Genomic DNA, 13,710 nt, shown 5'->3' on the forward strand with positions numbered 1-13,710 from the left:
AGTATTTTAGGGCACTCAAAGATTTATAATCCAGTAGTCATTATTGTCTCTGTTAAGTGCAAAATAACAGCATAGAGTGTTGTGATGTTCTGTTCTAAGGGAAGAGAGGAAAAGTGGGATACTGGAACAGGGATTTTTGTGTCTGGATAGTTGTATGATCAAAACATGACACATTCTCTGTTGTAATGTAGAAAACCAGCAATGTTTAGCTCTTTCTGAATTTTGCTAGAATCACATCAAAGAAGCTGGAGTTTAGATGGGGCCATGAAGGACCATTTCCTTCCCACATACCTATTCTGTTTGCAGGATCACTCCCACCTTTGTTTCACTTGAAGTTCAGCACTTTTTCTTTCTTTTATCTTCTACTGGGTTTTAAGATGAATACGAGCTCAAGAAGGAATAAAAAGCCAGATATTTTTTAAAACATCCCTCAGATTGTTGCTCTTCAGCACTTCCTAGAAAAGGACGTAACAGCATCAACAAAAGTAAAAAAAAAAAAAATTTGGCATATTTTTCCTTGACATTATCAGACTGAAAATTTATGACTGTTGTAGTGGGACATCTTTATGTTGGAAAATGAAAAAGAGTCAACCAAATTACAGACATTCAGACAAGTTCAGCAATTCTTCATTTTTCAATTGAAACTATTATACAAGGACATCCTAAATCATCTGCTTGATTCCAAGTATCATAATTCTTAATGAAAGATACCTCTGATTTTAGTTCTTTTCCCATATGAATGAAAGAAAGAATGGGAAAAAAAAGAAAAAGAAAATACACCTGGATGAAACAACCACAAAAGCCAGAAAACATTACTTTCTTGGGAAGAGGTTATTTACAATGGATGAAGAACTCAGAAAGAAACAAATCCCATGGAAACAAACCAGAAAATGTTTTCTACCAATGAACATACAATAAAACTTAGTGCTATTCCACAAGCAGGTGCCATCCTCTCATCCTCGCTTCTGATGGTAGAGAATCAATTTTTCCATTAACCTGAAGGAACCTGACACCACTTCAGTGTCATATTGACATGAACCTTCAGACAATGGCAGCTTCTGATTCCTTTACATGGACTGAATGTACTAGCTCCCTAGAATGTTCTCTGGGAGTGAAAATGTCCTCTGAGTGACTAATTTTCAGGAGAAATTGAGGTTTTATGTTTCCTGATAATATTTCTGTATATTCTTTTTACATCAATGCTTTGAAATACTGCACAAGCAAATATAGTTAAGGTCTTGAAAAATACTTCAGGTTAGCAACAAAATGTCCAAGAAGGCCTTTCCAAAGCCTCTTTTTTCATCCCCACAAAAGTGAATGGAGAGTTTCAGCAATGGTAAGAAAGTTCTGCTAGCAGCAAAAACATCCTGTAGTACCTCAAATCAGAGCCATTTGCTAAGGACACCCCACTAGTCCTACAGTAGAAAAACTCTATGCATGGATGTGTTCCTCTCAGTTCAAGAGTTTTCATCATTACTGTGTGTTTAAAGGGAGCTTGCTTTGTCTCTTTAAATGTCAATCAGCACATCTCACAGCCCCATATTTCTGTCAGTTCTGCGAGTTCTACCCCACAGCTTAGACATTGTAATAGCAATTGATCCTGCATTTAGTAAGACATTCTTCTGAATTTATGTATTAGAAAACCAACCCCTAGATAATCACTTTTTGTCACTTTATCTATAGCCTTCCTGCTCATAAAAGCAAGAAAATTCTCTGAGTCTATTGAACAATTTCTTTTTTTCTCTTTTTAATGTAGGAGTAGGAATGTTCCTCTTCAATGCAGAGTTTCCTAGAATTTACTCAGATTTCATTACGGACCACTAACAGCATCTTTAACAAAATGTAATCAATTGTGGCAAATACAATTCCCTTTCAGAAAAAGTATTCTAAATTATTTAAATGTGGCATACATTAAAACTGTGCACAAATCCTACATCATTTTATTATCAGATCCATTCAACATCTTAGAACCCCCTTCAAGCAGTTTCAGAAGTACAAGGAATTGTAGCAAGCAGACACTTGGGGAAAATTGTCTTAGCAGGCAGTGCACACTTAGTTTTGTACCATCAGTCCTCACTCCTTTCACCCTAGATATGGACAAGGGGCAGAGTCTCATTCTGCAGGAGCGACAGCTTCTCAGGTGCACTTGGGATGCCAGTTATAAGCTGCAACAGTGTTTTGCTGTTTTGGTTCAAAATATATTATCATGAGAGGGGAAAAAATCCAGAACTACATTCTTCTTTTAGCCCTTCTATGAATTTTAACTTGTTGTGTTGAAACTTGCTACAATTTTAATAAGTATGTGTTGTGCCTTCCTATAAATCATCCTGCTGAGTATTGAGCAAGGCATCTGGGGAGGCTCCTGCTGATAATTGGCACAGCTGCTCGTGTTATTTCCTTTCATTCACTGCTGTCAGGAAGTCTATCCAAAATACAACTTTCATAAAAACTTTCATGAACAGTGGACTTAATGCTCTTACTCTAGTAAAATGACATCCCAGCATAAAAATGCTTGTTTTGGGTGGGCTGAGGAAAGAGCTTCTTCCATGAGAAGTTGTTCTTGAGCAACTGTTGTAACTGTTGTATATAGATAGATAAAGATATAAAGGTTTAGATATAGATATGACTGAACTTCATTAAAAATCCACAAATCTACAAATTTGAAAGTATCAAAGACACATGACCCTCCTCCCACCCCCCATAAAAGATTGACTAATCAATCAGCTTTTAACTTAAAACTGAGCTTGTCAATGTTAAATCTTTGCTAGTTTCAGTCCTTTCTGGCAACAAATACTATATACTGTGAGAGGGTCTTGGCACTGTTGAAGTCAATGATTTAAGTGTCCTACTGTCCCACAGATGTGAAAGGTGTTAACTTTCAACCAAGGCTGAAATCACCTTATTACAGACCAGTTATTCATTCTAGTACAGTCTTTCCCAGCTAAGATCTTAAGTCCAAACCAGAGATGCATGTGTGCTGAATTTAAGCTTTTTTATTAGCAGATTAGCTAAGGGAAAAAATGTTCAAAACTGTTCCCGTAACCTTTTCTTTCTTCCTGAATTCCTGTTTAAAATGTGGACAAGGGCAAGCAGAAGAGTATTGATGTAGCTTCTGAACCTGCACTGCAAGAGAGTGCAGCAAACTGCACTAGATCTGCAGCAAACTTGTGTATGCTCTGATGCAGCTGGTGCCCATCTGAAATTATTTGCTTTGATATGGCAGATGTCTGAGGCTATTTGCTGCCATTCCAGTAGAAAAAAAGGAGCTATTACAAATCCAGAGTGCATAGTGACACATCCACACTGAAGCACCATCTGGAAGCCGTATATCTGCTGCCACTGTATAGTAGTGATTGCCATCCTCAATCCTTGTAGGAACTTCAGGAGAAGCTCAAGAGACTCATTACTCCACTATGTCCATGTAAATAAGTTCAAGCCCCCATTTAAGAAGATCTGGTGGAAGGAGTAAATATCCATAAATACTTAGTGCTGGTGTTGAAGGGCTTTGATCTTGTTCTGGATTAAAAGCTTGAATCTAGTTAAAGGTTGATTATTGCAACTGAACAGATGCAAGTAATTCTACATAAAATATATTTCTGTTATAGCAAACTACCTGCTTTTGGATAAACTCTGTAGTCTGGTTTATCTTTATCACAGAAACTATATGAGCACTTTGGTGGCACTAAAATAATACCCAGGTATAAGAACAAACTGCAAGCCAGCTGATTTATTTCTGTTTGTAATTTTAAGACTTCTCTCCTGTCCCATTTAAATTCTTTATAAATAATAGTCATCTATGCTTGTGAGCAAGTAGTCTGAGTGTATTTTAAAACAATGTTATTTTGTTTTCCTGACTTAATTAAATTCTGGGCTTTTTGTTGTTGTTGTTGTTGTTGTTGTTGTTGTTGTTGTTTTTTAGCTTGAACTAATTTTGACATTAAATCTGTGAGTTATAAGTAACTGTATATGCGCCTTCTTTTTCAGGGAATGTCTTGGTGAAGCACACGAACCCTGTGACTGCCAGACCTGGAAGGACTGGCTACAGAAAATATCTGAAATGAAACCAGAAGAACGTAAGAGCCATGCAGGGCCAACAGGGAGGGTGTGGGTGTTTTGATGCCATTTTGGTCTTTTGGTTTTAGACCAAAATGAAGCAGATTTTAGACCAAAATGAGCAGATTTTTTTTTTTTAGTTGCATAAAGTAAAAACTGTTTTCAACATTGGTTGAAAAACAGCGTAAAAGGGGATGAAAGTTATACTCCTGAACGAGAGGCTGCTTACACTTTAACTGCAGCATACTTTGTAGAACATTCCTCCCCACAGATACATGTGTGGTTCAGTCAGGGTATGCAAAACTCCTTCCCTTCCTTTTAAAGCTTTGTTTCATTAATTAGTCAGTTTATTCCTGCATATAACTTCATTTACTTTGTCCAGTTTTGACTTTTAGCCCAGTCTGCTCTTGTGATTGAGTAGTGTTCCATGAAGATTTTTATTGCTTTAAAACTAATTCATGCCAATAGGTGATAATAATAGAAAAGTTGAGGGTGAACTGCAAGGGAGTTGTAGGAAATGGCTTAATGATATGTAGCATTCACTAAAAAAACTAATAAAAGTTGGGTTTGCACAGGACAGTTATTTTCTTAGTCAACATTAACAAAAAAAGTAAAGATGACAGCAATTTGAATACATACTAACGTGGTTACCACAGTTCAGAACCTTTCCATAGTATGTTATAAATATTTTGGAAAGCATAGAAAATTTTATAAAGAGGCAAAATACACCCTGCTTTTTCAAACTATACCTGGTTTTTTTCATATATGTATTTGCCCCTTTATATATTGTAATTGTCACATATGCTGTATATAAATTTGTATTAAAAGAGATCTATGGAAATACATTAAAATAATAAGTGTATTAATATTATATATGTATAAACTAGAAAAAGTAATAATAAAATATATGTGAGAAATATGTATAGTGAAAAACTTCCAATATTTTGTCAAGAAACAGAGAAATATGAGTCATTCCTAATCTGATTCTCACAGAAGATTACACAAGTACGATTTCAACCTCTCTGTTTTTGCATGCTCCATATGCTCCTGTCACCTTCACAAAGTTGTGGGAGTGAGTGAGGCCTATGAGGACGCTGCCAACTGCCTGTGGTTACTGACCAACTCCAAACCTTGCGCCAACTGCAAGTCCCCAATCCAGAAGAACGAGGGCTGCAACCACATGCAGTGTGCAAAGGTAAGAAGGACCCATCGTGGGATTCCTTGAGGAATCAGAATTCAGCTTTGTATGTCCTGTATGTATTTTAGGACCACATAGGTCCAAAACCTCTGAAGGGTCATGCCTGATAGCTAGTGGAATGTGTTGCAAGAATTAGATAATGAGCAAATGGCAGGTTACATGTATTTAGAAAATGATTTAATGTTTACTGAAATCTGTTTGGCTGACAAGTGTACATTATAATGATTGAAATCTCTTAAACACCTTAGAATAATAATAATTCATACTGTAATAATACAGTATGAAACAAATAATTGATGGTTTAATCATCATTAATAATGTAGAAGAGAAAGAACAGTTTTAATTGGCAGATGTAAGATTTTAAGGAAGGTTTAGGTCTAATGAAGGTTTTGCCTTACTATATTTTTCTTTTGCATTATTTCTCTAACATAGCAACAAAGCAGAGAAGTTTAGGTGGAAAACTGTAAACAGGAATTAATCAGTAGGAATGAAAAGACAGCAAAGAGTGATTCCAAAGAAAATTTATTGATGACAGCAGCCAGAAAATTAGTCACAAGTTTGCACTGTGCTACCAAAATAGAAAAAATATTTTTGCCATGAGTTCAGTATCATTTGAAAATGCTTTTTCACTCAAGTTAGTTAAAAGCAGCATATTTAGACATTTCTTTATGTCATAAATATCTTATATAACTACAACTATTACCTCTGTGAGGAGCATCATTAAAAATAAGAAAGTAGTGAACACGTGATATAGTTGGCCTACAATAAAAGGCTAACAGATTTAGAAAGTAATTCTCTTTATTTTTCTGAAAATGTGCAGGTCTCTCTCTATTGCAATGCAGATCCCATTTTCTTTATATTGTCACATATTCTCTCTCTTTCTGTGATATGAATTGAAGATTGGGGCTTTTCTTGGTATCATTGGCAGCAGAGAACATTCTTCTACACTTTGATTTATGCCAAGTTTGCTTGTTTGGGGTGTTTTTTTGGTTTTTTGTCTTAAATTATTTTAAAAAGAGCTCATAAATTCTGTACTTCTAAAAACTCTATAAAATATGTTTGTTGCAACTGTTGCCAGTAAGCTCAGCTGTGGCTTCAACAAAGTGGCTTCAGGCTGGAGAAGACTTTGGCCAATAAACGCTGATGAATGTAGATAATTTGCCATTCTAAGGCACGAGCTGACAATCAGAGGTCTCTTTTCCTTTTTGATGGTTATAGGCAGTTTGAAGTGTCCTTAAAACAGTCAGATTATTTTGTCATGGAGAAATCTCTGCACAGACAGCAGCTGCCTCCCCTCAGCCTGGTGAGGAAGGTGAGGAAGGGTGTCCTCAAGATCATTGCAGGACTTGGACACAGAGTGGTCACCTCACTTGTTGCTTCCTGTGCTGAAGTGACAATCCCTGGTGGATCTTCTGCCATTTTTTGCAGGGAGGTCTTCTCAAGCTCACTACATGATGGGCTATGGCTGCTTCTTAGCATCTAGCATGTACCTTGGTGTAGAGGAGATTACTCCTTACTCATAAAACCCTGTTTTCTGTACTTAGGCAGGCATTTTCTTGTTGTTTTATGAGTGCAGCTTCTAACAAGGCAGGGCTTATGCAGTCCTGCTCTCTCACTCCACTATCTATAGTCATATTTTGAGCTTATGGGTACTTTGATTTCAAGGAACAGGAGGAGGTTCATAGATAATAAATTGCTGCAAGTTTCATGAAACTTGGTAGCTGTATGGTGCAGAGACTTCATTTATACTGCCACCAAGAGAGAGGCTGAAATACTTACCCAGCTGTTACCTGCTCAGCAATTACCTGTTCCCCTTGGTTCAGACCATGGCCAGGCAGCAGATGGGATTTTTTAAGCCCAGGTGGTGATGATACAAGGCTCAGTGATCATAAAGACACATAAAACAGAGCTCAGGAGTTAATCACAGGTTATGCTGTGTTGGAAGGAGTCCACCAGGATTAACAAGTCCAACTCCTGACCCTGTGCAGGACACCCCAAGAGTCACACCTAGTGCCTGAAGGGCATTGTCCAAACACTTCTTGAGGTCTTGCTGCCAGGCTTGCTGCTGTGACCACTTTTCTGGGGAGGTTCCAACCAGGTTCCAACCTGGTTCCTGGGGCCCAACCACCAGGACCCAACCACCCTCAGGTTAAAGAAACTTTCCCTGCCTTCAAGGGAGTGGACAGCTCCTCCCAATTTAGTGCAAACTCAGTATTCTTTTGAGTCCTGTGTCCAGGGAAGCCATCATCTAACACAGTTATCCAGCGCTGTGCTGGATGTTTTGTCTAGAAGGAGGCTGTGAGAGAGTATCAAAGTTCTGTTGAAGTCCAGAAAGGTCACATCACCTGGCTCCCCTTGTTCAGCTGGGTGGGTTACCCTGTCACAGAAGGGAATCAGTTTTGACAAGCAGGACTTGCCCTCATGAAGCTGTGCTGGCTGTGACCAATGACTGCATTGTCCTCCAGGTGTTTTTCAGTACCTCCCAGAGTAATCTTTTCCATGGTTTTATTGTGCACTGAAGTGAGCCCGACACACAGTAGTTTTCAGGGTTGTCCTTCTTACCCTTCTTGAAAATGATTTTGGATTTGGGAGGTGTGTAGAAGCAGCTAATGTGGTTTTGAATGTCTCATGAGACTGAGATACTGGGAGGAGGGTCTGGGGACACTGTGTGAATCATGGGTTTTGAAGAGGCTTTTGGAGATATGAGACATTAAAAGATAAATATAATGGAGTGGTCAGATGGGAGATCATTTGGGAGAGCTGAGATTGTTGCAGTAGGAACATATATGCATAAATTAATAGGAAGTTGAGCTTTATTTGTTCAGCTTGTGAAACATCTTGTTTCATATGATCTTTTAAATATTTTGTAATGATTCTTTTTTGTGTAATGAATATGAATGGGTTTGAATGGTAGGCAAATGATGCAGTGATACTCAACACTTTATACACAGTTCTTCTTGTACTTCATTCTTCACTTCTCACAATTTTTTATAAGCCAACAGCTTTAAAATATGTTTGAAAACAAGAAGGAACAGCACAGTATCAAGAAGAAATATTCTAGTCTTCATTGCTTTTTAGAAGAAAATCAGCACTACTGATTTTTGAGACAAAATTAGCAAAAATACAGTGCAAGAATTAGATTTCATTCCTTCTTGTAATGTATCTAAGTGATTGTATGAAATAACTACAGACAAACACATCTGGTATAGAGTAGGTATTCCTGGAAAGTTAAACTTATCAAAGAGAGAAGAATGCCACTAATAATACTTAAGGTTTAATATTAATGAATGTAAATTTTCTCTCTTCATCTAGAAGATAGATAAAATAAACATGGTTCACCAAATTGTGAAGTCTTTTGCTTATCTGTCTATAAATAGCTTCCAGTTATTTTGGAATTAACTATCTGAACACTCGCTACTGAATTGAGAATATTTAACACAGTTTGATCTTCTCTGATGCAGAGAAGCCTGAATAAGTCACCTTACACTTCCTTGTAAGGTTTTACCTATTTTGAAAGCACTTTACTCAGTCAGTGCAGAAAAGACTCACCTGGAAGTAATCACTCATCAAAGTTTATGTTCAGACTTCTTTCTTGCTTTAGTAGTTGTTATCAATATTTTGTGTCAGGAACACCACGTGACAAAAACACCAGTAATCATGTTTTTTTAAGTAATATTAGGGAAAAAAATTCATTCTTTCGTATTAATATTTTTTGTGTTATTTAAAGAAATGGGACTGGTTTTCTAACAAAAACAAAAAACAGGCCTGATCAGCTGTGTTTACAATTTCGTTTATTTCCTCTGCTTAAGACTTAACATGTAGATCCAACACAGTCTCATGATCCAAGGAACAAAAATGATGACTGACATGCTTTGATAAACATCTCCTGGTTCAGTAAAATAGGAAGGAGGCTCCTCAAAATTTTTCTACAGTCAGAATGCTGTTAAGTTGTCCATAGAGGAATAATGATGCCTAACTACAAATCTAAGACATTTCAACTTCTTTTTTTTTTTTCCTCTTTCCGTTTTTTTTCTGAAGTGCAAATATGACTTTTGCTGGATATGCCTAGAAGAATGGAAGAAGCACAGCTCTTCCACTGGAGGCTACTACAGATGCACTCGCTATGAAGTTATTCAGCATGTAGAGGAGCAGTCCAAGGAGATGACAGTAGAGGTAACAAATGAATGTGTGTATTTGAAAAGAGCACTAAAGTTGCAATTCTCCATTCAGGATAAGTGTAATCAAAATTCTTCCAAACCAGAGTTCAAAATGGAAAAATACAACCTTAAGCATATCAAAGAGACAAAAAGAAAGCACTGCCTATTGGTGGATGCATAAGATTTCTGCTTTTGACTTAGTTAACAACCACTGGTCACTTTACTCAAGTCATTTTACTTCTCTGTGACATGGTTTCCTTTTGTGAAATGAGCATGCTGGTCCTGCAATTAGCTGCTGTGCACTACAGAAGACATGCCTTAATTTTGGCTTTTGGAAAGTTGCTTTAAATAGCAGGGACTGTCAGTGTATCAATTCTTTGGCTGCACTATTTGCAGCCTTGTGAATTTCAAAAATTAATTTTGTCTCTTTGCTTACATGGCACTCAGCACTGTGCACAATACTTTATATATAGTCTGAATAGAAATAGTTCATTATTTAATTATATTTAATGGTGATTGTTATATTAAATGATAATATTTATTTCGGTTTCTTTTGTCTCTCCATTATTTTCCAGGCTGAAAAGAAGCATAGAAGATTTCAAGAACTTGATAGGTTTATGCACTATTATACCAGATTTAAGAACCATGAACTTAGCTACCAGGTGTGGGTCAAGCCATTTTTCCTGATGTTTGTTACTGTTTTATTAATCAAAAAATAATTATCTTATTGTATTTTATTTATTTTCTTTTTCTAGTTAGAACAGCGCCTTCTAAAAACAGCCAAAGAAAAGATGGAGCAGTTGAGTAGAGCTCTAAGTGGAAGTAAGTATCTGTTGTGATCTGTGCCTTTGATTTGAAATCACATCAACAGTTATGGCTAAACTGTTCTTTTTTGGATAGTGCTCCCATCAAGTCTGCTGTGTGATGTCATCCCTCCAGTGCTAGAATTTGTAAACATTGGATGAAAGTTAAATGTACAGTAAATCTTACCTATTCCAAAGCCTCAAGGAGGAAGTAGCATTAGTAAAATAGAAGCTAATGTTCTGTGCTTATTTCTTTTCCTAAGAACACTGTGGAGTTATTGAGAATTTAATGCTCTTTACTTGCAAAATATTTAACTGATATGCACAAAAGTAACGCTGACATCAGCAGGAAAATACTTTCCCAATGCTTGTTTCACATTGCAGCTGAGGGAGGCTGTCCTGATACCACATTCATTGAAGATGCAGTGCAAGAGCTTCTAAAAACTCGCCGCATTCTTAAGTGTTCTTATCCATATGGATTCTTTTTGGAGCCTAAAAGCACAAAGAAAGAAATATTTGAACTTATGCAGGTAATACATGGATATATTTTACTTTCCTAATGACTTTTTTTTTATTAGTTATCAATGTCTTTTTGCCATTTTTGTAGTACAGAACTGACATGCCTGTTTTATATTTGTAACCAAGTTTGAAAAAGTAGCATATTTTTAATATCATTTTGCAGAGGAAAAGGATAAGGACAGATGGAAGGGGAAAGTAAGAAAATTTCCTGTTATTCTGCTTTCTGAGGGTAACATTTTAGCTTTAGTCTTCATCTCCTTCTCTAGCTTCTCTTTTCTTTCTTTCCCTTCTGATGTGCTTGACATCTAGGAGGAGGCAAAACTGGGGGAGTACCTGGGACTGCTGCCTCCTTTCCTGTCCCTTGAAGATGTTCAATATTTCAGAGTGCAGGGAAATCCTGCTCCAAGGTGGAGGACAGAATGTAGTTCAGTAAAAGACTAGGCTATGGGACAGATATTTTGGGGTATTTTGGTATTTCACAAGGTATTTTCAGGAAAATAGATATAATTCCCCTCAGTATTTATGGAGAAAAGCTCTTCCTGATTTGCATTTCCCTGTAAAACCGTTTTTTCTGTATTATTAACTCTTGCAGACAGACCTAGAAATGGTCACTGAAGACCTTGCACAGAAAGTGAACAGGCCTTACCTTCGGACACCTCGCCATAAAATCATCCGAGCAGCTTGTCTTGTGCAGCAGAAGCGTCAGGAGTTCCTGGCCTCTGTGGCCCGTGGGGTTGCTCCTGCAGACTCTCCAGAAGCACCCAGGCGCAGGTAATCCACCCAGAACGCTGCACAGGTCAGAAGAAGCTCTTTTGGTGCTGCCAAAGTGAGGGAATCCACTGCTGTTCTCTGACTATGAGGTAGATGCTAAGTGTGGTGGTTGTAAATCACTGTGATAGCGATACTTTCTTGGACATTTCATCCTTATGAAATTACAGCCTTTGGGGAAAAACATATTTTTCTTCTTGAGGATTACTGCTATGCACGTTGCAACCTAAATTGCTTCCCCATTGGTGATATATTAATGACTAGATGTCATGGCTTCCATTTTACTTTTTTCCATTAAGATTGTCACTAAATCCCTGGTACACTTCAAAAATCTCTTAAGTATTTGCTAAACATATCAGGCAGTTCTGGAATAGTCAACAACTTAACTGTAGGGTTTTTAAAATTAATTTTGAATTAAGAATTAAGGGGGAAGACCTGTTAAGTTTAGAGAGCTACAATTGCACTGGTTTACAGATTTCAATAGGTTTTGAAGCTCTGGAGGTTTTTCATATTTGTTCTACTTCTACGTTTGATGGTGTATCTTTCCATTTTATAGCTTTGCTGGTGGAACATGGGATTGGGAGTATTTAGGATTTGCATCCCCCGAGGTAAACTATTTCTTTTTAATTTTTTAACTTAGTTCTGCATATGCTAGAAACACAGGTATGATCACAATCTGCATGAAGAGCTTCCTTATCTTGAGTCAAAGCATTTCAAGTTGGTTAAGCTTTCCATTTCATTTATTTCACAATAGAAGGAAATATATTCATAGCTAATTGTGCAATGACTCTAAACATGCCTCTAACATGGATGTAGTTATCTAAGGTGGTATTAGCCAAGCTATTTCACATTCATTTTCCAAGTACAAAACCAGTTTTAAAATTGAATATAAACTGCTGTTTGTGTGCTGGAGAGTCTTAAAGTAATAAATGTATGAAACTGTGTAGAATTGCTTTTGAATGCAATTTTTGAATGCGATTAATTGCTCTTGAATGCAATATCAGTTCAGCAGAATTTGACAAAAAGTTTATGAAATTTCCGTCCTCTGTCACAATCCCAACAAAAATATGTAGTCATGCTCCTAAATATTGTTAAATACTTCAAATATTTATTTTTATTGTTATGTATTAAAGCAGGATGGAAATTGCATACTCAAATGACCTTAATTTCTGCTACTTTACCAAGAATGAAAATTATAATTTTTAAATTCATATTCTATGAACTCTATATGGGAAAGAGTAAGTAGTTCTTGAGACTCTGCTCTAAAAAGCGAGAAGCTTCCTATAAAGATTTCCTTTATCATCTTAATTTTTAGTTAATGTTTTGAGAACATTAGATTAAAGCATTCAGTCAGGAAGGAAACTTGTTTTCAACATTTTCTTTCTAGCTAGTCATTGTTAAACATCCTAGAAAACTCCATGTACTTTTTTCCATATATTTCCTTTGCTATTGTTGGTGAGCATCACACTGGTGAGAACATGGCTCGCTTCTCTACAAGAAATCAGTTGCTTCTCCTATCCAGTTCCTTTAGTTCTTTTGAAATAATCCCACATCTGACAACATCAAACTCATTGTGATGTTACTGTATGATTGATTGTGATGTTACTGATGACAGTGGAACTGGCTATGAGAAGAAGCTGGTAAGAAATGTATTGAAAAGCTGTTTAGCAGGAGGTGAAATTGCAGCTGTGCTTAGATGATCTGCTTATGAGTTTTTATGATTTGCCTAAATGTGGCACTGTGTGATGCAAATCGGTTTCTTTGCTATGTAGCTATCACGAATACTTGCAACCACCACCTATGCTAAAGGAATTTTATAGAATTAATAATGGTCATCTTTGTTTATTTTAGTGAATTTCACTGCAAAGTATTTTACGTACTTATTGCAAACAAATGAGAGCTAAGATCTGGTAAGATGAATAAATCTTAGTGTTCAATGATCACTTCCCATGATTTCTGATTCAGAGTGATATAATTATATATTTTTTAAATAGTTCAGTTATATTGTTCTGTATCAAGGTTTGATTTTCTGTTGTTGAGGCTCTGCCTTGCATTTGGAAAATCCCTGAGATCCCTAAAAGCTGGAAGAATATTTTAGAGAACAATCACTTCATGTTTGCCTTGTTTCTCCATGGTGTTCCATAGACTAACAAGCATATACTACTAACTGCTGTTGAAGACAGAATATTGGGCTAAATGGACCTTTTGTCTG

The 13,710-nt window shown here is 36.7% G+C and overlaps 1 protein-coding gene across 4 annotated transcripts in view; it reads left to right on the forward strand.

Annotated features, from left to right (window-relative positions):
• The window catches only part of ANKIB1 (ankyrin repeat and IBR domain containing 1), an 88,568-nt gene that overhangs the window by 68,204 nt on the left and 6,654 nt on the right, over nt 1-13,710 (forward strand). For all 4 annotated transcript variants that reach the window (XM_053935116.1, XM_053935133.1, XM_053935125.1 and 1 more), the window contains exons 10-17: nt 3,985-4,073; nt 5,118-5,248; nt 9,290-9,424; nt 9,984-10,070; nt 10,164-10,230; nt 10,596-10,741; nt 11,323-11,501; nt 12,055-12,106. In XM_053935116.1, the coding sequence (XP_053791091.1) occupies nt 3,985-4,073; nt 5,118-5,248; nt 9,290-9,424; nt 9,984-10,070; nt 10,164-10,230; nt 10,596-10,741; nt 11,323-11,501; nt 12,055-12,106 (886 nt within the window). The remainder of the gene's footprint in view (nt 1-3,984; nt 4,074-5,117; nt 5,249-9,289; nt 9,425-9,983; nt 10,071-10,163; nt 10,231-10,595; nt 10,742-11,322; nt 11,502-12,054; nt 12,107-13,710) is intronic.

This window comes from Vidua chalybeata, chromosome 1 (assembly GCF_026979565.1).
Source record: "Vidua chalybeata isolate OUT-0048 chromosome 1, bVidCha1 merged haplotype, whole genome shotgun sequence".
Taxonomy (NCBI): domain Eukaryota; kingdom Metazoa; phylum Chordata; class Aves; order Passeriformes; family Viduidae; genus Vidua; species Vidua chalybeata.